Raw genomic sequence first — 25,505 nt, 5'->3', positions numbered from 1 at the left:
TGTTTTGTCCCTTCATTTCTGTGAACGGACGCAAATCCGAGTGACTTCGGCAAAACCAGTTCTGTAAAAACAAAAGTTTCTACGCTGGGTTTGACTGTATCTTACCGATTTAAAAGGAGATGCACTTCTTCAGTGAAAACTTCCTAGAAAAGTGTAGTTTAATACAGCGGGGGGGGGGGGGGGGGGGTTAGTTAGAGGTTTGAGTTGTCATGTTCACTGGAAATAACCCCTTTTCCCACTTGTGCCTAGTGATTAAAACACAGGGTCTCCGTTCATAATGAAACTCGACCGTTAAATGACAGTTTTTACTTTTTCAAGGTTACTGACTTGAGACTGGTCACATGGGATTTCCCCCTGCTATCTGGGTTAAAGATTGACAACTGTGAGTATTCTGTGTATCACTCCCTCCCCCCGGATAGCTTAAAGCCTTCTTTTGGGAGGGTGGGCGGCCAGCCTGCTCGGAAACCCCCCAGTTTGCACAACAGGAAACGATGGCAAGGGTGGAATAAACATGAGATCATAGGGCTGACATCAACAATGCAGTTTTGTATGACTTTTTTTTTAATGTGGTACACACACAATGCATGAAAATGATAACACGCGTGTGTCATTATGAGCAGTGCCCCCAAACCTTATCGTCCAGGTAATTCTGGTTAACAGACCATTTTCCAGCTTTACAGTAGTATAATTGAATTAGCAGTTTCTTACAGGAAGGCATAAAACGGTGCCTCAGTTTTCCTCTTACTGTTTAGGAACGACAAGTACTTGTCTAATGGAATGTAATTTCCCATACAAAACCATTTTCGTTCTTACCGTAAGAATAAGAAGTGTACTTTGACAAGGACTGTTGCTTTTCAGTCATTCAGACACATCTACAATCAAACTTCCGTTTCTTCTGTTTAGTGGACAGTGCTATGAAACACACATGAATGCCTCTCGTGGTGGCACGGCAGTTTTATTTTTAAATCAAGAACGTGGTGAAAATCACTGATGTGATCAGAAACAGATGGTGACAAAGTCACATCTGGCGATCACCAAAGAGCGACACACGCCGGCACAGCAGAGTGGAAATTTTAAGATCAAATATACACGACAGAGGAGCTGTGGTCCAGGCCTCTGTTTTTTGTTTAATACTCTCATTCACCATAAATTCCAACACAGATAACAGTGTATGGCTGTTGAAGGAAAGGAACAACACCCTGAATATGCTAAGCTCACAGTTGAGTTTAGTGCAAGTGTCTTAGGAAGTAACGCCAAACGTTCTTAGTATAAAACACAGCTATGGTACATAAAAAAGAAAACATTTTTGGTACATTAAACACAGAAGCAGCATAAAATATACTTTTTTTTTTCATTTCTATGTTTGAAGGCATTTACTGTATTGGAACAAGACATCACAGAGGTTAGGAGAGATCTAGATACTATATCTCACCCATGTATTGTCAGGACTTTAAAAAAAGGCCAAGTCTCATAGTGTTTCACTTTTAATATTGTACATATAGTGTATATCTGTATTTACATCAAGAATATTCATACTTTGTTCTAAAAAGCAGACAATTCAGTGTTAGAAATGTTAAAGCGTTGTCTTTAAATTCTAGTGCAATTCAGTAATTAAAAATATGTGGCCACAACAGAAATTGCTTTTTACAAAACAAACCTCTTCCTAGCCTTGGTCATCCTTCGAAAGATGCATTTTCCACTGTAATACATTTTTCTAGTCATGCCTTGCAAGATTAACCCTATTACACTGTATGCAGGGCATAGCTACATTTCCAGTAAAGTGCTGTAGTTTAGACCGGACTAGAAAGTGCAACTCATTCGTCAAACAATTCACAAGTAACATGGTTTTAGCGGAACACAGTCCAATTCCAGCATTGGATTTTCAGTTATTTTTTCTTTTTCTAAACATCCCCAACCATGGAAGACTTGCCACTCACCACTCCAACCCCTGAATCATCATAAGAGGAAAGATCACAGCCTGCACTGGAGCCCACATACCCCAGCTGACTTCAAACGCACCTCACCCTGCTACTGCCTGGCCAGCTAGGCTCTAGTCCTGTAGGAATCTTGGTCATACTGGGCTGCAGACTCGACACAAGTGCAAACCAGCAAGATCAAACCAATAGATCCCACCTTCACACATACAGTAGTAAGGGCTTTTAATGGTTTCAGTGTCTCCAGAGTGCTGGCCAGTTTATAGCATTCAAACTCTGAAAAGAGTCCCGCATTTCAGACACACGGCAGACTGGCGTATTCATCAGAACCCCAAATTTAAAATAAAAAGCCCTCCCGTGCAGCATTTGTGTGGAGCTTTTGTCCTGCTCTGTGCATTTTCTGTTGTCCTGATGGGCAGCAGCTTTGCTGTTCTAGAGCAGGTTGATCCGAGAATCCTTTTGTTTTAAATGTTCTAGAACTCCGTGTGGGATAGAATGATTCCACATTCTGAGGCAAGACAGGAAATGGAACACAGACATTTCACAAACGATAAACATAGAATCACAGAGGAAGTGAAAAGTGTACACAATGGCCATTTTAAGCCAACAGCCTCAATCGGATTTTCATAGAGTCTAACATAATGTGTCATTATCTTTGTCTGCAACAGAACTTTAATAGTATGATATTAAAAATAAAAGGAATTCCTACTTTAAGAAATAGTGGCTGTAATCATATTGCTTGGGTTCTTTCTTCATACCAGTATAAGGTCAGCATTCTCACAAAATACAATAGTGTATTTAGTATTTCTGAATGTATTTTTAGATCATGGTACCACAAATTTTGTTTCAAACAAAACCTATTTAAAGCAAATGCCTTTAGAACTATATGTGACACAGGAGCCCGATGCTTATGGTACCACTGCATTAGACTTTCGTTGCTTAAGGTTTTCCAGTGACTGCGGGGGATACAGGCACACAGCTGCTTTTGGGCTACTTACGCAATGCTTTTAATCCATGGACACCTCCTCAGACTTTCACTTAGCTTAAGGGCCCCAACATCTGTGATCTTGTTAAATTTCACACTAGGAATGAAAACATTACAATTCAGGCTTAGACATCGTTCGACACAGGCACATCCATAAGCTAAACCAGTCCTCAGAAATGTGCGATAAAATACTAGCCTAGCAAAAGCAAATTCATTGTTGCTGTGCGTGTTGTAGCTGGCACTTTAAGTAAATGTTTACTTTGCCAAAAAGTCAATAGGGATTGGGTACAAAGTAAGGACAATACAGATCATTTTATATTCTAATACAATATATAATGCTAATACAGCAAGGGAACAAGTAAGAGGTTCATTCCAGGCTGAAAAGAGAAGAAAGAAAACACAACGTTTCGGCTGTGGAGCCTTCTTCGGGTGTAAGAAAGACAGGGCGGTCAGCAAAGATAATATAGCATGGGAAAACAAAAGCCAGGAGAGAGGAGGAGGCAGGTGCAGGGGAGAGGCAGAGTGGCCAAATACAGTATATTTGACAAACAGGACAGAGAAGCTCTGGAAAGAAAAAGCATCATTAACATGAAAACTCACTCCAGATCTGTGAGGGACGTCATCTCTGGAAGTATCTGTGCCATGCTTTCTGCTCCACTATCAGCAATTGAATTACTGTATAAGCTAGATACAAGAAAGAAGAAATAATAAGAATTGAGAAAAAAATTGTAGTTCCTGTCCCACACATAAAAAAAACCCCAACAGATCCTCCTGACTTTACCTGAGGCTCCGTAGTGATGGAAGAGAGGGAAGAGTCTGAGCCAGTTTCTCAGCCCCTTGATCTCCAATGCAGTTCTGGGATAGGCTGAAAGAAAAGAGCAGGATGCTTGAGTCTTGCAGATGATAAGATACTGATTTTTACTGTTGTAACTTAGATTATGAAGGTGTATGTTTGAAAATCAGCCGACCAATTATTTATCACAGTGTTTTCATGTTGGATATTACCTGAAGAGAACACTTCAAAATATTGTTTTATAAGACACTGACTTCCTCTTACCCATTTGCCAAAGATAACTTCCTTTTAATCACAGTTGTTACTCAGTTTCGTAACACACATTCCTACTGCATATAACTACAGCAGAAGGGTCATATCAGGCACTGGATCAGACTATCCAGTAATCAGCCAGTAATAGAAAAATAATCTAAAAAGGCACACAAAAAGGTCGTGCAAACCACTGACAACAGGGCAGGGTTTAAATACTACTTACATTTAGATTTAGAAACCACTTAAATTGTTCCAAAAGATGTGACTTACTTAAGAGTCTCAAGTGATGATAAGCACGGCAAGATCTCAGCCAGTTTCTCTGCTCCTCTGTCTCCTATTTTATTGCAAGTCAAGCCTTCCAGGCTGAACAAAAAGAAAGTTTGATCAGCAACTTCAGTACTTAAATAAAAAAAAATCAGTTCTGTGAAAAACAAAAGGGCAGGACACAATCTTAACTCCTTTATGCTTTAGACTCATGTCTGTCAAGGTCCAGGCATAGAAGTGCCTTGGGAAATGCTATAAAAATAAACATTTACAAGTAATGTTACTAATTCTGAATTGCCAATAGGTTAGAGATTGCTCAATATTCTAGAGATAAGAGATCACTTTATTGGCCATATACAAGTTCTTGCATTAGGAATTTGTTTTTGATGATGGCAATCTCAGGCAGGATCTCCCTTGGGTGAGAGGGGCCAGCTGGATGACGAGGAAGACACAGAGCCCAGTGAAAGAAGAAGCAGCAGGGCAGATCCTGACAGGGGTGAAGTAGTGTCAGTGAAGTAGAGTTCTACGTCAGCGAATTCTCACGGAATCACTTACTCTAAGTGCTGCAGCCACTGTAGAGTGGGAAGGACCTCCACAAGCCTTAGAAACCCCAAATATCCATTCTCTGGGCCCAGCCTGGAGAGAAAATACACCAGCAAGTCAAGATCAAACCAAAACTGGATATCTTCTGCTACACAGACACCGCATTCCTGTGACTGTTGTCAGTCTCAATACCCTAGCTGTATTAGAAAATGAAGGGTAAGTGCAGTCACTCTGGGTGCTCTTACAGTATGTCCTAAAGGCTACAGTCAGCTCTACTTTTTCATCCTAGCAAAATGCCAAGCTCAGTGCAGCTCATTCTTAAGTACCAGCTGACATGCAGGAACCCCACAGACCTCCGATTTCACACAGACTCCAGCACTCACGCAAATTCCAGCTTCCGGAGGTTATTCACAGCCGGAACATGGAAGGTGTCCCCATCTGGCCTCGTCTCTGAATCAGCAGAGTCACTACAGTACGAAAATGTCAACAGGTTTTGCAATTAGTCAGTAGTATTTGCAGTTTCACCATCCACAGTAATAATCTGTACTGACAAAAAATTCAGGACAGTTATGTCATTTTTATCTCAAATGTGTTTTAGAAATCCAGATGCTTCCCTAATGTTCAATCCATTTATTTGGTTTTTCAGGGAGAAGAAAGCAGATTACATGGTACCATATACGATACTGAACAAATGTGAACAGTCGCCGTGGCACAAAAGACTTGGTGCCTAAACAAACTGGGTAAATCCAACAATAACATGAAAACATGAGAAGAAAAAGGAAACCAGAGATTTGGAAGAGATGAGCAAAGGAAAAAGAGCAAAATAAAAAAAACGGTAGTGAAAGGACAGAAGAGGGAAGCCACAGTCTTCAAGGTCTTTCATACAGTATGTCCTTTCACACTTAAGAGTACATAAAAAGCATACTATAGTATTGTAACAAGTAAAGGTTTATTCCGTGCTGAAAAGAGCAGAAAAGAAACACAGCGTTTCCTTTCGGCCGAAACGTTGTTTCCTTTCTTCTTTTTTCAGCACGGAATAAACCTTTACTTGTTCCTTTGCCGCCTATGCATGCTGATGCAGCTCCCTACTTCAAATACAGTATTGTATTGTCTTGTATAGTTTATGGCCTCTTTACCATAAAAGCAGCTTCTTCTGTCTGTAGATCTGAACAAGCTGGTTCAGGTTTTCTACGTCACTGAGCTGTCTGGCTTTGAAAGGGTTAACAGTGAACTTGGCCACGGCATCTTTTAAGAGGTCTTTCTCCCCTGTCTGCTGCAAACACTCCCACAGGCTTATGGTATCAGCAACAGAAGCCCTACATAAGACAAGCAGATCAGAATAATTAACATAGTATGCCGTACATTATACATATTGCTTAATTTAAGAAAAAGTATTAAGAAAGAGTTATGAATGTATCAATTTTTCATTTAGACTAATTAATGGTTGTTCAGGAGTTTCAATACTTACACTCAAATCAAATATAGAGTATAAACTGTAATATAATGTATATATAATAGTAATAATTGCTTACACTTCTATACCATTTTTCTGGGCACTCCACTCAAAGTGCTTTACAAGTAATGGGGATCCCCTCCACCACCACCAGTGTGCAGCCCCACCTGGATGATGTGACGGCAGCCATAGTGCGCCAGTCCACTCCCCACACACCAGCTCTCAGTGGGGAGGAGAACAGAGTAATGAAGCCAATTCATAGATTATTAGGAGGCCATGATTGGTAAGGGCCAATGGGAAATGTGGCCAGGACGCCGGGATAACACCCCCTACTCTTTTCGAGAAACGTCCTGGGATTTTTAATGACCACAGAGAGTCAGGACCTCGGTTTTACGTCTCATCCAAAAGACGGGGCCTTTTTACAGTATAGTGTTCCCATCACATATATAAGGACATTTATACAAGAACAAATTGATTTTGGATTCCTGACCTGAAAGATGTTACACAGTTTAATCCCACCAGCTCTCTCAGTCCTGGGAGGTCAATGGCTGTCTCCTGTATGTCAATGGAAAAATTCTTCTGGTTGTCTTTGGTTTCCTTCAGGAGGTACTTTAGAACAAAGACGTCAGGTGGGGTGAGAGGGGTGCCACTAAACGAAAGCTCTTCAGGCAGTTTCTGAGCCAGGTTTCTCAGGAGTTTCGTGCTTCCAGTTTCATACACGCAGTGACACAGCTCCAGGAGGCGGTTGGCGCTCAGCTCAGACGGCCTGAGCTTCTCCAAGTGTGCTTCAATAGTGTTTCGCTTTGCCAGTCTCTTCTTGGTGCTGCCAGGAAGCCAATCCAAATGTTTCTGTGTCTTCTGGAACAGCAGCCCCACCATAAACCTCCGTGTGACATCCAGCCAGTCATCCTGGGGCTTCTTCCTCTTTTGCTGGAGCATGGTCTGCGTCAAAAGGCTCTTATCATTGAGTTCTTTGGCTGCAGTGATATGCAGAGCTCCCAAGAAATTTTGCACAAACAAATCTGTAAATCCACAGCCAAACTCTTCTTCATCTCCCTTCCTCTTCAAAATATATGGTGTAAGAATCCCACTGTTCAAGCCAAACTCCTTCAGCCCCGTGGAGCACAAATCTTCGTGGCTCAGGAGACAGCTGTGGTCTTTCACTCCTCTCCACGCCAGCGCCCCGAGCTTTGGAATATTCTGTTTCTCCTGCCTCTTACCAGGATCTGCTTTGGTTGTATTCATGTGCAATTTCTGATAAAACACCTGCTGGTACAGTTCTGTAAGCGTTGATGGTAAGTTTTTCTTGCTACCTACATTTTCAAGAAGGAAGCATGTAAACCTGCATATTAAAGGGTTAAAACACAAAGCAGAGAGAAAGTTGTGGTTCCTTACTTTTGTCCAAGCCCAGTCGTAGCATGAAGTATCCTTAAAATACCTCTCTGTGTAAAGTTGTATTTCCTCTTGTGAGAAACCACATAACTCAACGATTTTATCTACTTTGCCTAAAAACTGGTTCAAAACTTCTTTAGGCCTGGCAGCAATTAATATTGTGCTGCCAACAATCAGCTTCTTCTGGAACAGACCTGAAAACAACTGCTTAATGGTGTAAACATCTTTTGTGGAACTGGTAGCAGGGCATTGTAAAAGACCTTCAGAGTCCTGAAAATCGTCAAATCCATCAAATATGATCAGAACCTTCTGTGGGTTGGAGAGTATGTATCTGAAGACTTCGTCGACATTTCTGGTAGGTGGCGCAGGAAAGATATCAAACAGCAGGTTCTTCAGGCTGTATGTTTGGTCCGGCAGATTCAACTTCTTGGTCTCAAAAAAGAAGACCAGCTCAAAGTGCTGGAAGTCTCCCTTTGACCAGTCCAGGCACAGCTTCTGGATGAAGGTGCTCTTGCCCATTCCAGCTTTCCCTAGCAAAGCAATCAACTCTTTTGGTTTCTGTCCTGCTTCCTCAAACAACTGGCTTCTCTTTATTTCAAATTTCCTTCTCTCTGCCATGTCAAAAAGTAGGAGCTCCTTTTCCTGGTATTTGTTGACGTGCTTTCCTGTTCTGGTCTTAATCTGTCTCTGCACCAAAGGCACATCAATGTAAAGGGAGTCCAGAGCTACTTCATTCTCAATGGCCATTAACTGGCAGTTGTCATACATGAAGGCCTTTGCTGTTGCAATATAGTCTTCAACACACTCTGAAAACATCAAAACAGAATTTAGAATCATTAGCAATATTTACAAATTGGTGAGCGTTAGTGGAAATAAAAATGAAATCATGCAGTAAAATAAAATCCACTTTATTTCTACGTTTACATTCATTCCTGTTATTACAGGAGTTTCAGCTGAAGATTTTTTTTAAATCGTATAGGATCCTATATTAATTTGTTTTCTGTTTTAGAATCTATTTCAATTATTTTGTAGGATAAGATCCCTGGATCAATTAACTAGAAAATAGGCTTGATAGGGCAAATGGCCTCCTCTTTATAGCTTATGTTATATAATTATGCAGCACTGAGATCATTTTTGTCATTCCCAAACTTTCAGCGACCAGATCATGTGCAGGAATAATGTTTACAATGGCATAATCGCCAGGTTCTTGTCACTTTCATTCACAACAATCGAAAAAGAACACATTTTACTTCCGTGTGATTCCACAGATATGATTCGAAGAACAGAAAAGTAAAGAGGAACATACTGGGCATTTCAGGACACTGAGAAGACTGAAGGGGAGGAGCTGTTGATCCTTTGTGGGGTGACATTCCAGTATCTGAAAATCAATCAGGAAGTCAGAAGGACCATTTTTGCAGCTCTGCAGCAATGTCTGTGGAGTCTAACACATTCTGTTCCTAACTGTGCACAGTCGTTTACTACAGATCTTAGAAGATATTACAAATCCATAGGCCACAAGAGCTCATCGTTTTCTCACACACTAAGCATGGCTTCTCACCACAGATTATTTAAGAATATGTATTACTGCACTGTTGTGCCAAAGTCTTAGGTATCTTAAATGTCTAACTCAATCAGGAAAATACAAGATGTCTTGATGCTACAGGCTATTCTGCACTGCACTGAATCCACACCATCATAAAAGATGCACTGTACCTGCTGTAGAAGCCGGGGAGGAGACTGATGCTGGAGAAAGAGTGCTTATGGAATCAGCAGAGGAGATAACAGAGGTCTGGTTCACACTCTCTGGGCCCACAACTGACCCTGGAGCTGAAGAAGAGAAGACAATATAACCCCTGTTACCCAATTGCTTTAAGACAGGAGTGTTTTAAAAACATGCCCTCTGTTCCACTGTGCTGAAAATTAAAAAAGATCCCCCCCTCCCTGCGCTGAATGATTAACTAAGAAGGCTTAATGTACCAACAAAGAGAGCCTACTTTGTCCTTCCCATCCCTGGTCTGGAACAAAGCTCTGTAGCACGTTCAGATGCCTCTATACCGTTTCATCGCTTGTGTAGTGGTCGTGTCATTTACCTGGGGAGCTCGGAGAAGCCTGAGGCTGAGATGAAGTGAGTGACACAGGAGGCACTGCAAAGGAAAGAGACATGAGAAGAGAACAGAACAACAACAAAAAAAGCAAACCTACAGAGCTGCTCACGTTACCAGGGATATCACGGAAGGAAAAATGTAGGCACAGAGAGAACCAAGCCAGTCACAAAACAGCACACAAGAAGTAATCCTTGTCATCAATACTCATCCTAACTAAAGAAACCTCACAAACACTGCAAATTTAATACAGTACATTCACTCATTCACTCACTCAAAGGCCATTGTGCTAATGAATATTAGCTGTGACATTATTTTGAGTAGAAGAAGAATTCTAAACATGCATGATTAGTTATTTTTCACAGAAAAACAATCGTAGTATGTAGCATAATTCACGGTTCCAGTGAGACCTGTACTTGACTCACCTAGCACAAAGGTGGGTCCTCTTGAATTGACAGAGCTGCCTACAGGAGAGGTGTGCGGTGTGGCGATTATGTGTTGTGGGAAAGAAGGGTAAACCTGGACTGCAGCGTTGTTCATCACAAAGCTGCCTGTGAAAGAGCAGTGAAGGGAAAGATCTCCGTCATCATCACCATCAAAATCATCGCCCTCAACACCTCCAACACCACTGTCGTTATCATCACAATCACCATATAAATTCATTGAAAGTGTTGAGTTTCCACACAACATCTACAGTACCAGGATCACTAAGGAGTGCTTGGGCTGATCTTTAAAAAAAACACACGGTGATAAATATTTGTAGTACCAAATTATTATTTGGTAGTTTGTAGTATTCAAAGACAGATAAGTAAAAAGACACAGTTACATTAAGATTACCCATGTGCTTGAACTCCTGAAAGTTTTCTCATACAAATGTTGCTACCAGAAATTTCAATGTTTTGCTCATGTTTAGCCAAACACTGTTTAAATAAATAGGATGATATTTACAATCTAAAGAGTAGTAGATTTACTAAGTCCTTCTGGATTTTCAAACATTTGACTATTTTGGATCTTCTGGGCTGGCAGGCATTCTAAAAGTTCCTTGATAGTGAGCTCAAAATTGAAACCCGATTTGTATGGAGTCTCTCATTGACATCAAAACTTCATATTGGCAAATGACTCCATCTAAAGCAAGTGTTTCACTGGCAGTGGCAATGTACAGTCAGGCGCACACACTTACTAGTGCAGTGTGCAATAAGTGTTGGACTTCCATTTGCAGGGATAGAAAACTGCAGAACCTGAGGAACTGGGCTTGAATTTATCTGCAAGACTCCCTGAGCAGCCGGCAAGGTCATTAAGCTACAGGTGCTCACTGCTGGAGGACTGATACCTGTCAAAACACAATTTAATTAGAAGCATTCTTAGTCACCAAACAGGCAGCCTTTAAAATTGTGCGACAACATCAGAAATAAAAAGGAAATGACAACAATAAAACCACAGGCAAGAAGCTATTCTAACTATTCTATCTTTCCGTTGTGATCACCTGCAGTTAAAAAGGACAAGTAAAACTGTCAATATTATCTTATTATATTACAATGTGATCACGGGAGCTTTAGGTAGGACATATGTTTCTTTATAGACAGTAACAAAACTAATCAAACAGCTGTAAATTACAAGCCTTACAGACTCAACGGTTGGATAGGATGAAGAAATTCAGAATCGCATCAGCAAAATTAAATTCGTTCTTCTTTAGGATTTGGCTCAAGGCAGAGTTTGAAACAGCTGACAGAAAATAAAAAAAAATCATATTTATAACTGTATTTTTCAGTTAGCAACACTGTGATTGAAAGCTGAAAGCACAAAAGGAAAAGGAGACCACTACTTTTCAGTCGAGACAAGACTTTGCCACCTGTTGTGCTAAAGAGGTCAAAAAGTGGTTGCTCAGTGCAAGAAGGGCATTTCCTGTTTACAACTGTCATTTCAATCACTGTGAAATCACCTTTATTTGGCGGACTGTTTGTGACTTCAAGACATTTTTTATTTCTCTTGTTCAGTTTCGGTGTCCTCCGACAGTGTCTGGGATCTGGAGGAACAAAACACGCGAACAGTTCAGTTCATCTCCAGCGCAAAGTGTTGCTATTCTCTGCTGCTGAAAAAAAGTTGAATACCAAGAATGAGCTACAGTGCAGCAGTACTTGCTTGCCATTTTCTTCTGTCTCAAATGCAAACTGAAATGTAACACTCATGCAATTATATTTATATTATATTATTTTTCAAATACTTATAATACTTATGAGTACTTATGAAGTGCAATATGAACAAATGCAAAGTTATTTCAACATACTGTATTAAAAAACCCAATTGCAGTAAAAAATTGCATTTTGCATCCAAATTGTGAAAGAAAAGAATTATATATGTGCACAAAATGCCCCTGCAATACTATGCTTAACTTAAATGGTAGGCGAAAGCCAAGTTCTATAATGCACAGACAAATTATAAAGTAAAAGCAAACTGGAGTACCTCTTCTACGTTTTAGCTTGGGTGAATCGTCAGAAATGATTCCAGTAGAATTGTGATCTGGAATTTAAGAAAAAGTAGGGTCATTTCCTCAAATACTCCGTAAACAAAATCCCAGTAATATTCTCTGCAGACACATAAAAACATTAATGGTCTCACGTGCTCCGCTCTGTGAGGGTTTTGCTGCTCACCTCTCTTTTCACAGTTTGTCTTTTTTACTTTTGTTTCCTGGCTTATTGTGTCCAAACCTGTAGCTTCTGGCGTTGTCGCTCTCATCTCAGTTTCACCTGCTATTTTGAAAAAAAAAAGCAGAAGTGAAAATTGATATAGACACAGTCACTCTAAAAACTAATACTAAACATTACGCACTAAAGCTAGAAGCACTCAGATATGAATAAATATCATTACAATGAACCAAATTGTTACTGGCAACGAATAATTTTTTGTGCACGAATAAGCTTTAGAATGTCAACATCGAGCTGTAACATATTTAGAACTTCCCTTTTGATTATCCATACTGCAATCCTCTGCCACATCCACAAAAAACCCTGCATGTGACATAAAATGCTTTCCTCAGACCTTTCCGAAAGAATAGAAATGTTCAGTTTGCTTTAAAGGAAAGCGTGCAAGATCTATAGTTTGAAAGATAACGATTGAGTCACTTACTCAAAATCTCTGGTTGGTCATCCTGCAGAAACCTGAGAATCCTCTCTGAAATTAAAAATAAAACACTTGTTTACTGAGTAGCCTATAGCCAAAAGAAATGCTTACAGACATTATGAGTAACTATTAAACTATCAGAAGGCTGAAAAGGCTTAGGCTCATTTACTATTCAATAGAAAATAGTTCTAACGGATAGTAGGTGCGGGGTTGTAGGATGAGTTACCAATATTCTCTCGGTCTTCCAAGGGCTGGGAGCTCGGAGAGTAGCAGCACTCAAGCTCAGCGTCAAAGGGCGAGCACAGCAATCCGAGGAGATTGGAAGACTCCAAAGACAACTGATTGCCATCGTCATCTGCATTCACAATTATACATGAAAAGGATTCAATTGACACACAAACAACAGAACGTTTCACACGATATTCAGTTCAAGAAACCTCCATATCAAACAATCTTCAATTAAGAGAAGAAGCATACCATTATTACAAATGTTACAAGTGATCTGCATAGTTTTCCATTTTTAATCCGGCAATGTTAAGCCACACTGAGTGTACAAAACATTAGGGACGACTGCTCTTTCCTCAAAATAGACGGACCAGGTGAATCCAGGTGAAAGCTATGATCCTTAATTGATTTCGCCTGTTAAATCCACTTGAATCCAGATTTTTAAGGCTTGAGACAAGAGAGACATGGGTGGTGTATGTGAGGGAGAATGGGCAAGGAAGCAGATTTAAGTGCTTTTGAATGGGGTATGATGGATTTGCCAGGTGCTTTTTTCCAAGCTCAACAGTGTCCTGTCTGTCTCCAGAATGGTCCATCACCCAAAAGACATGCAGCCAGCGGCAGGCCAGTGGATGAAAATGGCTCATTGATGAAAGAGGTGAAAGGAGGCTAACGCGAATTGTGCAGATCAACAGACAGTCTACAGTCAGTCAACTGACAGTCCAGCACCACACTGGTGCCAAAATACCCATAAAAGAATACACAACCCGTCGCACCTCGACAGGAATGGGGAAGGGCAGCCGACAACCTTACAGAGTTCTCCTTCCTTCAACAAAAAACAAGAAATTGCGGTTTCTGTGGACTAAGGAATGAAAACATTGCACACTAGAGGATTGAAAAAAAATTGCCTGGTCCGATCAATACCGGTTACAGCTGTTTCACGCTGATGGGAGGACCTGAGTCTGGAGGAAACAACATGAGTCCCTGCCTCCATCATGTGGTGTGTCAACATTGCAGGCTGGAGGTGGTGTGATGGTGTGGGGTGTGCTTTCAAGGCACATATTGGGCCCCTTGATAAAAGGGGAGCAATGTTTGAAAGCCACGGGATATCTGAACATCACTGCCGATCAGGTGCATCCCTTCACGGCAGCAGTGTATCCATCTGGGAATGGATTTTGTCAGCAGGATAATGCCCCATGCCGCAAAGCGAAGATTGTCCAGGAATGATTCCATGAACATGACAGTGAAATTCACCTTAATGCAGTGGCCTGCCCAGGCACCAGATCTCAATTCAATTGCACATCTGTGGGACGAGACGGAACAAGCTACTCTGAGTAGAGATTTCCTACAAGCCTACTCAACACAACTATGGGAATGAGCTGGACTCGGCATGGGCCAGCATCCCTGTGGATCGCTTTCAACACCTTGTTGAGATGCCCTGATGAACTGAGGCTGCTCCGAGGCCAAAGGGGGTGCACCCCAATATATTTTGTCCACTCAGTGTATAATCAGGAATGCTGTACAGCGGTTTCGCCATTGGTGTAGGATAAAGAGACTTTAACAGCAAATTCATCTGAGGATCTCACATGGCTGTTTTGAAAAAGAAACCAGTGTATTGGCTTCCCCAGGCTCTGTAGCTCTTGATGAATCTCAGTGAAGGTCAAACATCATTGCCCCTCTGTTGTTAAACCATGGTCTTATTTCCAGACCTCTAGCCCTACCTGTGGGGAAAGAGTCATCTGAAGACAGGTACAGCTCTTCCAGAGGCAAGAGGGAGTCAGTGTGCAGCAGCTCCAGCTCGGCCGGCACCAGAGTCTCCATGGCTGTCCCCTGAGTCCTGGCACCTGCAGTGATCACATTGACACAGCTGGACTGAGGTGCCGAATGGAAGATCAAGTACATCATTTCTCCAATCTTACAGCACACCAGGGGTCCCAAAGCACCAGAGCTTACATACTGTATATGCACGTGGAGCTTTAAATTTAAAAATCGCTTTATTACACATGAAAGAAGTGATGGTCAGCTACAAAACTTTTCAATGGGACAGAATTCGTCTGGGCCTACAGTCAAGGTGCCAGAGGTTATTGTACCTTTTAACAACAGCTTCAAAGAATATGTTTGAATATTCCTGAGGGATAAACCAGTAGATAAAGTAGCTACATAACAGGAAAAGTATACAAAACAAATCTAGGTCTATGTCAGTTTTGGATCCTGATAAACGATAAGATTATTTAGAAAATGGACAAGATTAAGGATTTAGGATTTTGCTATTTGGCTTCTTGCGCAAACTAAGTTGAAATTCACCCTCTGAATCTTGACTGTCCCCACTGGAGACAGGTGGAGCCAGGTGAATTACCGGTGGAGACAGGTGAATTACCACTGGAGACAGGTGGAGACAGGTGTTTCTGGAAATAAGCTAAAGGTTCTGTTTTGTTCTCAGACAGTAATGTAGATACCGGGCTCCTCCCCTCTCCAAAAGAATGATGAAGCTGGCAGGTAAGAATAAAATTCCTGCTTCACAATGACCAGCCCCCTTGATATGCTCTCACCAGGAAATAAATGACCATAATATTATACCTGCCAAAATGTAAGCTCTCTATCTCATGTAAGGTTGGACCAAGTCCATGTTCAAACCGTAAAACTATGCAGAGAAAACAGGGAAGTAGCTCATGTTCAGCCTAAAACACCTGGCTGTTCATTTACATGGTGGGCATTTTTGTAAAAAGCTTTGCAGTCTTTTTTTTATAGCATGTCAAAGAAATCTGGCTGTAGAGATTGAATGTTAAAAGGAGGAAAAATTGAAACTCCATAAAGTCACTCAAAATAAATACCCTAAAGCAAATACAGCATAACCATAAGCAGACCCAAAGCAACCCCCATATTATTAATATTAAGAAATTAATTTGCTTGTATCTATTGAACATGGATACCTTAACAAAAAGTGTTTTCTTTCAAGCACTAATTCAAAGAAATGGCATTGTGTGCAAGTGGACATGATGGACACTATTCAGCTGTCTCTATCTGACTATCTCTTGCAAATTCAGACATACGACCCCAATCTGCTTCACAACACTACTTCCGAGAACCTCTGAAGCATGTTCACACCACAACAGGGTTGTGCTAACTGCTATTTTAAACCACTCAGAAAAGATGTGATGGAGATCATATTAAAGAATATAAAATGGATAGTAAGTATATTTATTGCGACAGCTAAACCTCCAAAAGCCAGAAAAAGACAAAGACATTAATATATTAAATTAATAAATCCCTACAAGAGTTTTGTAGAGGACTGCACGTGTTAGTCATACAGATAGATTGCAGCTGAGCAGAAAGGTTCAGTTTCAAAACATGGAGTTTGTGTCACTGGTACAAGAGATATCAATGAGAGGAAACACATCAGCAAAGTCAACCTTCCAGGCTGTGTGTAAATAAAACTACAGGAATACTGGGGGGATTTTCAAACTCTTGTTTGTTTTCCTGAACCTTTCTAGTGTATGAATTGCAGTCACCTTTAATTATGTTTAACTGGACCGTTATCACAGAGCTGAAACTATCCCACCAAATAAATTGTAAAAATACACATTTTCATTTAAGCAAACATCTATGACAGCTAACACTGGAAGAAAGCTTGCTTATTTAAATGCCACATACATGATTTTGCGTGCATATTAACAAGGTTTTAGAAAATACGTGTATGTCACCTGACTAAAAACAACAAAAAAGCTGTACAAGTTCATAAATATAAGTCTGATTATACTCTACTTATGACTTTTAAATTTTCACTTATGGAAACATTATTGTTCCATGAACTAAGTCTGAATGAAAGAAAAAACACAAATGAGAAGTGTTTAACAAAAGCAGGAAGGCTTAGTTGCTTTCTCTCTCTCTCTTTCAAACACACCTCTCATCGAGCGCTGTACTGTCGCTCTGCAACAGAAAGCAATAGAAAACCCGATTCCTCCCTTCTTTACAATAACACAAACACGCTCCCGGGAAGTCCCCAAATTCACGGGCATTCGTCTTAAGTGTAAGAATTGCCAGCAGCCGAAAGTAATCTGCGCATTTATTGATTTGTTTAACATTATGGACACAAGCTTTACAGTCAGACCCGGTCTTAAATCAAATCTTCGTTTGTTCGCGTGTTTATTTTTTATTTTCCAGGGAAACCAATTGTGTGTTCAATAAGGTGGAGATGCAAGCGCGCTCACTTTCACTTTCAATAAAATGGAGCGCATAGCGGTGTACAAATCCATCCCTGGGCATTGCACGAACAAAAACAAAACAAAACACCTGAATCCTACTGCTCAATTAATACAATCTCAGTTAACAAAGGCGAGGGTATGGATTTTCTCTACTCGTTTCAGCGACTGAAATTAACAGGTGTGCACAATACAAGTCTAGGCACCGCGACCCACCATGTTTGCAAGACTGGTCTCGCCCATCCTCATCACACGCACCAAAACACAATTAACGTTTATGACCTTAAAACACTGGAGAATTACTCAGTTAAAGTCAAGAGTAATGATCAAACCCTTACAACAAAACTTCTTCTTAAAATTAAAATGGATAGGCGCGTCCGAGCTATCAAATTAAGGTTAATAATGTTTCCTTTTGAGCATGATTTATGAGCAATTGCGTTTTCCAAATGCCAATAAAAGGAAGACTGGGTAAAACACTTCAAAACTCAAGAGAACAAAATAGCAGTTTGCTCATTAATTCTGGAAACAGAAAATCAGCTTGCAATTAAACGTCGTTGCAACTAAGGAAACAGATTTCCCGTCGGTTTTCCCCCTCTGTTTCTGCAGTTAGAGGAGTGTAGCGTATCGAAAAAGGAAATAGACTAACACACAAAGCAAACCGTGTTCAAGTTCTAAAATATTCAACCTAGACATTTCTGTCCAAAGCTAAAAGCACAAACACCAAACTTTCTTTGCTATAACTTCGTAAAACAGGGGAAAAGGTACCTGCAATGCGCGCTTTCATTGAACCCCAAGTACCATTTCAGCCCTTCCAGCAAAGTGATGTTCTCGCGTGTATCGTTTCTCGAGTGATGGTAACGCGTCGTGGTGCTGTCTGAAAATGGGGGAACTGTCCAAATGATCACAATCGTAGCACGCAGACAGGCACCCAGCTCTTTTACTTTCGCTATCGCTCCGCAGAGCGCGTCAGTAGCCCCACAGCCTAAGACCGTGTGTCATGCCACACTGCCCGCTGGAATCCACACGGCTTTTTTGCAGAATGTTTCGTTTAATCCCTCATTCCGCAACAGCCCACGACGACTGCCGAGTACACACTGTACTTGCACTTCTGGATCCAGTCGGTCACCTTCTAACATTTCTTTCACTGGCTGTATTGAGCTCCGTGAATTTGCCTGTCTCGCAGCCCGAAGGAGTATGACTGCTAGTCAGCATCGCTACCTGTCGGCCGTTGTTCTGCACATCAGACGAACAGATCATAACATAAACCCGACAGCTCTGATCAAATCTTCTTTGGGAAAACATGGTTCTGGCTGTGTTTTTCCGCTCTTTTAATTAAATTAAATTAAATGAATACATAGCTTCATCAGTATTAACATCTGACACCAGACTGTTAGGCAATGGCCAAAGATACAGTCTAATGCTCAAAGACTAAAAGATTGAATAAAAAGCCAATCTTAATGAACTAAAAGTCAATCTTTGTGTCACCCTACCCGAAACAGATAAATATTCATGCACAGAAATGCTGAAATTATTTTACCCTTAATTGATGTGAACATTTAATACGTCATCTAAATTAGTAATAATACATTGGAATCAATACTTCACATACTTTCAAATGTTCGTTTTCACACTTTAGAAAAGGCTTTTTTTCGTGTTAGTATTGAATCTGAAATGGATATCCTCTTAATTATTTCTGCAATGGCGTTGACAGTCCAGGTTCGAGCATTCATGGCCAAATTAATTTCTTGTCAACTGCAGTGATTTACAGTCAATTACAGTTGAAAACATTAAAGTAAACGCACTCCCAAAGTAAGTCATGCATCACAGAGACGATCAGTGTAAAAACCCCTTTCTAATGATAAACTAAACACACATTCAAGGCTTAGCATTTAATCAAACAAGTAGAATAAGACATACAGGGGATTTCTGGCAGAAAGGAAAAAACTCTAATCATTACCACTAATCTGAAGTGATAAAATCTCACAGTTTGCAAGAAGGAAATATACAGTAAGCCTTGCAGTGTCCCGGTGACATTCCACGTCCTACCTGCAAGTTGGGCACCTGCCAAAATCTCAGCGAAACCGGCTGCCGGCCCCAGTACAAACCATTGAGCAATCAAAAGAAGAGAGTCTGAGGCAGGTGTAGCACCGTGTGGTTAACTTCGAAATCTACGGTCCTTTCAGTTTAACGGGCTTGTTAAGAAGCAGTGTGAGATAATATGACGTAACCTGAAAGCCACAATGAGTGAGACATTGCCTTTACTATGTCAGTTAAAGTGCTCCCCCTGTAATCAAAGTGTATTGAAAACATGAAGGGGGATGATTAACGCTTTCTAAGCCTTCGTTTTTCAAAAGTAAACCAGTACTATAAAAGAGTGACACTGCAGATGCACAGGGTGGGAGATATGAGTTTGAACACCCACCTATCTGACGTGACATTTATAAATAAAGTATCAGAAAAAAACTGATTTTTATCATCTTTTAATTAATATTTTCCACATAGTAGTAATTGTACAATTTAGAATGATAAAATCTTGTTTCTGGGATAACACTGTGGACTGAAAAGAATGAAGCTTTTTTGATTGCTGTCTGCTACATTTCTTTCTTCATACTTTCGTATTTGCTCATTAAATTATACCGTCACGCATACATGCACACAAACATATGGTGCCAGGGTGACGTTGTGTCTAAACACTTCTCATCAGCAGATTGAAGCTACTTCTGTAAGAATATCATGTGGTTATTGTTCATTTGTTTATTCCTGTTTTTAATAACATGCTCAGAAATATTTGTCATTGTTCTTGGCATTGTCCTGATTATGCTGTAAATTGAAAGTGACTCCTCACTTTCCTAACATCTGAGGCACCACTGCAGGTGAGCAGAAGCACCGTACCTGCAGTGGCCCAAAAATTTGCACTCTCTCCATTAAAGGCTCAAGACAGACAAACATTTTTCAGCCAAATCCAGTTAGTGGCAAATTCCCTTTTGCCTGAAATAACTTCCTGCAGTGTCTGCACCCATTTTCTGAATTATATACCTGGTGGAATAAGAATTTCCTCCCATCAGAAAACCTCCTTTGATACACTAGGACATGTTTTGAGCACTGTGATTTCACTCTCATTTATAAAGACATTAATAAAATATTGGCGTTTTCTTTCTTAATCAGATTCCTGCCCAAGACAACAGATACACTTTTAACCTACTTGCCCCTTTCTAAAGACAGCTTGCTTTCTTAGTTTGTCATACATGCATCAAGCCGGTGAAAAACAGAACTAACGTATGGACTGGGAAGGTGAATCAAAATGCCAAATGGCACAGACTGTGAAAGGAGAAAAGATAGAGGCAGGCAGAAACACACCAGTCGGTGCTGGGCACAGGAAAAAGGCTGCAGGAGCTTACTGGTGGAGTTGGTTGTCCCCTTTGTCCTGCGGTTGGGCAGTTTGGTGAGGACAGACTGTATAGTGCTGTGGCAAACATTCCATTTTTCCCACACGGGCAGGGATATCCTCCTGGCCAGGTCCTCAGCATCCTTCTCCTTGGAGAGACACAGGTAGTAGTCCTTGGAAAGGATCTCCGCCTTCAGTAGGTCTGCGAGGAAGCCCTGGATCTCCCCTGAGGAAGCACTGCCAAGTGTCCTCCTCACTTTGCTTAGAACGTCCTCAAAGTGAATCATGCCTGAACAGCCAAGGTGGTGTCTCTGTCTAAGAGATATTTATATGAAGCCAGTCCTGCTGATAGACTTCCTTTTCCTCTTTTGACCAGGGGCCGGGTTCATTAGCTATGAATTGCGTTTCTGCAAATGGTGTTTGTGACTGGATACAAACAAATCAAAGGGAGAAAAACATGAATTCAGTCATGTGATCTCTAGAAACCAAGTAGAACACAGTTACATCTACAAAAAAGCTTTTTCTTTCACATTTTAAAGGCTTATAACTAAGCAGCCCTTCCCAGGTAGAAATACGCACAATATTTTCTATGCAGTGTTGTTTCCCCTGAGGATTTTCTTCATTATAATGTGGCTAATATTAAAATCAATGTCTCATTTTGACATTGAGAGTCAAATTGATGTGAAGTACGTGTCAGGGTCATTTTATCTGTATGAAGCAAGTCTAGAAAAGGGTCTTAACAACCGATGACAGTGAGAGTAAAGCCTGATTCATTTTCATTTACTGTAATCCTCCACTTTGGCTGCAAAGGCATAAGAACACAATAAATGTAAAAAAAAAAACATTAGACATCTTTTGAACCCTTATTACCGATTTGAATATTGCTGTATTGTATATCATCCATTTACACAAAGGATTGTGGGAGTCTGGAACAAGCTACACAGCCCTGTTGTTGAAACCAATACCCTGGCTTCTTCAAGAAATTGCTGGAGGAGATTTTCGGATCTATGGATTAGCTAATAATGATGGGCCAAATCAGTCTCCTCCTTTAACTGTGTTAAGTGTATACAGTATGAGATTCCTCTTAGGTCAGGAATTATCCCTATGCGTTTATTATTCTATTTGCAATTAAAATATGTATTATTTTAAAAGAGGGTCTTAATTCTGTTCATTTAGGTATAAGCATTAAGCATTCCACAGGCTTTTTTATTTAATCTATTATTTGTGTCATTTGCAAAATGTACAGCTTATAAATCTATTAAGTGTCAGAATCAAGAAAATCATCAATATATATATTAGGAAGATCTGTGGACCTAACACAGATCCCAGTGGTATGGCATTAACTGTCATAGTGATGTTTTCTCCCCTGGTCAGTACTCTGTGTATGTGGCATGTTGAATAGCTCACAATCTCCTTGATGTAGTTGGTTTAATTTCTACTGCTTTCACCATCAGACCCTCTGGAAAATCAAATATACGGCATCGACATCTTCACTGCCATCTACTTTTGCTCTTGTCTTCTCAAAACCTCCACGCCCATTCGGTCAATCAGTGACTGATTAGCAGCTGTAAAACGGAGCTGTTCTTGATATTTTCATGATGTACCTCTTCAGGATTCTCAGATGTTAAGTAAGGGACAGTTTGCTGAACATATGACTTGTGAAATGTGTGGTGTGCACTGAGCTGAGATCCAATAGCAGATGGGTGTGTTACAGAGGCACAGGGGGCTGAGGGAATGGAAGACTTTCGACTCATGGGGAGGTATCTACAAACAACCCGTCCTTGTGGTGGAAGCAAGTCTTTCAGGAAACCCATTAGTAAGGCTCTGGCATCCAAAATATATCAGCAACTAGACAAGAAAGATAATGTCTCTTAATTTAGGAAAGCTACAAAGAAAGTCAACAGGAGAATTGTGTATAAACAAACCTATATATACATACTGTACACACTATATGCCTACATTTTTAGAAGTTAATTCCAAAAGATAGTACAAACATCTCTCCTTGACACTCAGCTCCAAAGTCAAAACGTTGTCTTTCCAGGGCAGGATGAACCTGTGTTTGCTCCTGTGCAGATCTCATCCTGATACAGCTCCCAACTCAAAACTACTCCGAATCTCACAGAACCTCAGAAACACATTAGCATTAGCTGTGCTTGGAGAGGATGACAGAGAAAAACAGGCCACTGTGTTCAGCGAGGCTAGGACCTTTGTACAGACTGATCAGACTCTGCAGTGACTCTCATTGGCAGAGATTTATACACACATTAGATTAGCCACACACACTTGGCACTGACTGACAGGTTCTTCACTCTATCGCATGTAACTACTCAATTTCTCATAGTGACTTATTAAAAGTAGTAAACCATCCCACCTCTGTACTAATAAACATTCCTTCTGTGCGGATACCATTGAATAATAGCATTTCACTTTGTAAACAAATCTGTTTATGTGAGACATGAAAACAGCTCATGACCATCGTTTGCTGTGATATCCATTCGCCCCTTTTTGTTTTGTTTCGCCCCTTTTAATCGAAACGATTGATTGTTGTACTATTCCTCTTGCTAAGGTGAGTTAAAAAGACCAGTGGAAGCTGGTATTTCTTAAAGATGTCGGTACAGTGGTCAGCATGGCCACCAAGCAGTGCTGGGGCACTGGGTTCAATTCCAAACCTGGGGTGCTCTCTGTGTGGAGTTTGCATGTTCTCCCCATGTTAGTGTAGTTTTTCTCCAGGTGCCCCAGTTTCCTCCCACAGTCCAAAGACATATGGTTAAGCTAACTGGCTTCTGGGAAACTTGGCTCTGGTGAGTGTGTGTTTGTTTCAGTGTGTGCCCTGTCATGGACTCTTGTCCTGTCCAGGGTGTGTACCCTGCCTTGCAATCATTGCTTGCTGAGATTGGCTCTGGCTTCCCCTGTGACCTTGAATCTGGATCTCTTTTAGGAAATGGATAGATATATTAAAGACCCATTCTAGCTTCACATAACATTCTTTAGAACCACTTAACCAACTATGTCCTTACTCCACCAAAGTTAAAATGATATGTCACAAATAATAATACACACTAATAAAACATACCTTTGAATTCATTCTGCAGTAGAAAACCGTCAGCCACTTCCTCTGACAGTAGTTAATGCTGCTGTAATTGCTGCATCTTAGGTTTATTCCTGGACTGCTGTCAGCAACACAGTACAGGTGGTGACCATAGACCAACAGACCATAACTCTCACTGTGACTAAACCTGCCAGTCATGTGAATGTGACCCAGAACCAACCCCCACCTCCATTCAGTCATGACAGTGATTGTAGTAAAACCCCAAAGTTTCCGTGGGTATTCACCGACTCTTCAGGGTCTTTGTGTTTAGTCGGAACACACCTTGTTGCCAATAGATCAGTGCTCATTTTAGAAAAATGCTGTGTTATAGTTTCCGAGCAGAAATCATGGGATTGCTCATTCCAGTCCCTGGAGTCCTCTACCAGAGAAAATGAAACTCTCTGATTTGTTTTCTGACAAGGGTCCTTTACGAATGTGAAGACGGTATATGTCTGAGAGATTTTAAATAGGGGTTGAGTAAGGTCTGCAGACCAAGACTGCAGATACAACTTTTAGGGACTTTTTAAAAGTATTTCATCAGATGTCTACAAGTGTGGAGGTCCTAGACAATGTTGAAAGAACTATTACTTCATTCAAACCCTTAGTGTTTGCACTGGGCTCCTGGGCATTCAGTTTCATCATGAGGGGTTTCCCTGAGCTCAAACTGCCAGACTTCTCTGGACCAGCCCCAGCCGTGTGAGAAGTCAGTAATAAAATACTGTATCTCATTGTGTTTCTTCATGTATTTTTGTTCTCTGTATTATTCCCTTCTGATGTATTTTCGTAGGGATTCAGAACACCATCTGAAATGTCTAAACATTCCCCAAACAAATGGTTTATTAGTATGTGTGGGAAATCACATGTTTTTTTAGCATGCACCTCTTTATTAGAGCTGCATTTGACTAATATATAAAGTATAGTATTAGTCAGAGTAAACACACTCCTTGCACTGGCTGAACAGGTCTTTGAAGACTGGATTCTACTTCCGTGCCAACAGTAAAACTTTTGTTTGCATTCTTTCACAAAGGATTTCTTTTAATCGTGTGATGAATTAGATTTTTATTTTCTCCATACACACCCACCAGCATGACATTGTTATTCAGTACAGTAGCTTGTGTTAAAGCATACAAGCACAGCCAAACTCACCATGCTTATCAACAGTAGACAAGTGGCTTAAATAGCATGTCTAGTTCATGTCTAAATGTGCTTGCTATTGTCTAATGTGCCAACAGTGATTACTGCGGTCTAGTAAAATCATTAATGCTCATACCTCTACATGTAGGTATTTTTTCTGCACTTAGTACTGAGCTGTAAGAAGAGGACAAATTGGAAAAAAGAAAAATAACAAATAAAAACATACAGTCGTTAATTGTGGGTTGGTGGGATAAGGCATGAGAATTTGTCAGTGTATAAAATCCAAACTAAAAAAAAAAACATTAGTTCTCAAACTGCTTCTAACTTCTCTCTTTTGCCAGTATTGACGCAACTAGTTCCTCGTTGGAGACCTTTAATAAATAAAAAAAACAACCTTTACACAAGATTCGTCTGATAAAAGCAGAATAGAAATTAAATTCGACTTTATGTGGCTGAACCTTTTACAAAGGATTACTGAACAGTGACGATAAACTCCAACAAAAACATTGCTCCTTATTTTACTTCATTGTCAGTATTCACAATGGATGAATAATGTTTTTTTTTACCCCAAAATATAGTAAACTGGCTTCCAAACCTTTTACAACAATCACAAAAAACAACTGCGTACTTAAATGCATACTT

The 25,505-nt window shown here is 40.5% G+C and overlaps 1 protein-coding gene across 3 annotated transcripts; it reads right to left on the bottom strand.

Moving 5' to 3' along the window:
* Positions 1-939: 939 nt before the first annotated feature.
* ciita (class II, major histocompatibility complex, transactivator) lies at positions 940-20,993 on the bottom strand. Of its 3 annotated transcripts, none has more exons than XM_088612282.1 (21): positions 20,655-20,993; positions 14,779-14,901; positions 13,062-13,190; positions 12,842-12,886; positions 12,367-12,465; positions 12,179-12,235; positions 11,658-11,741; positions 10,899-11,048; positions 10,144-10,269; positions 9,707-9,760; positions 9,330-9,443; positions 8,923-8,994; positions 6,715-8,422; positions 5,908-6,087; positions 5,155-5,238; positions 4,784-4,864; positions 4,235-4,327; positions 3,701-3,784; positions 3,520-3,603; positions 2,933-3,016; positions 940-2,442 (listed from the first exon to the last, which is right to left on the bottom strand). In XM_088612282.1, exons 1-21 carry the CDS (start codon positions 20,926-20,928, stop codon positions 2,367-2,369), a joined length of 3,801 nt encoding a protein of 1,266 aa, XP_088468408.1. In that variant the 5' UTR covers positions 20,929-20,993; the 3' UTR covers positions 940-2,366. The 3 variants fall into 3 exon arrangements, with proteins under 3 accessions (XP_088468408.1, XP_088468410.1, XP_088468409.1); XM_088612284.1 differs by lacking the exon at positions 20,655-20,993 and adding an exon at positions 19,303-19,420; XM_088612283.1 differs by lacking the exon at positions 20,655-20,993 and adding an exon at positions 18,022-18,414.
* Between the last annotated feature and the right edge of the window lie 4,512 nt (positions 20,994-25,505).

The sequence above is a fragment of the Lepisosteus platostomus genome, chromosome 19, assembly GCF_059453375.1.
Source record: "Lepisosteus platostomus isolate fLepPlt1 chromosome 19, fLepPlt1.hap1, whole genome shotgun sequence".
In the NCBI taxonomy this organism is placed as follows: Eukaryota; Metazoa; Chordata; class Actinopteri; order Semionotiformes; family Lepisosteidae; genus Lepisosteus; species Lepisosteus platostomus.
This window is presented reverse-complemented; position numbering and strand designations above follow the sequence as displayed.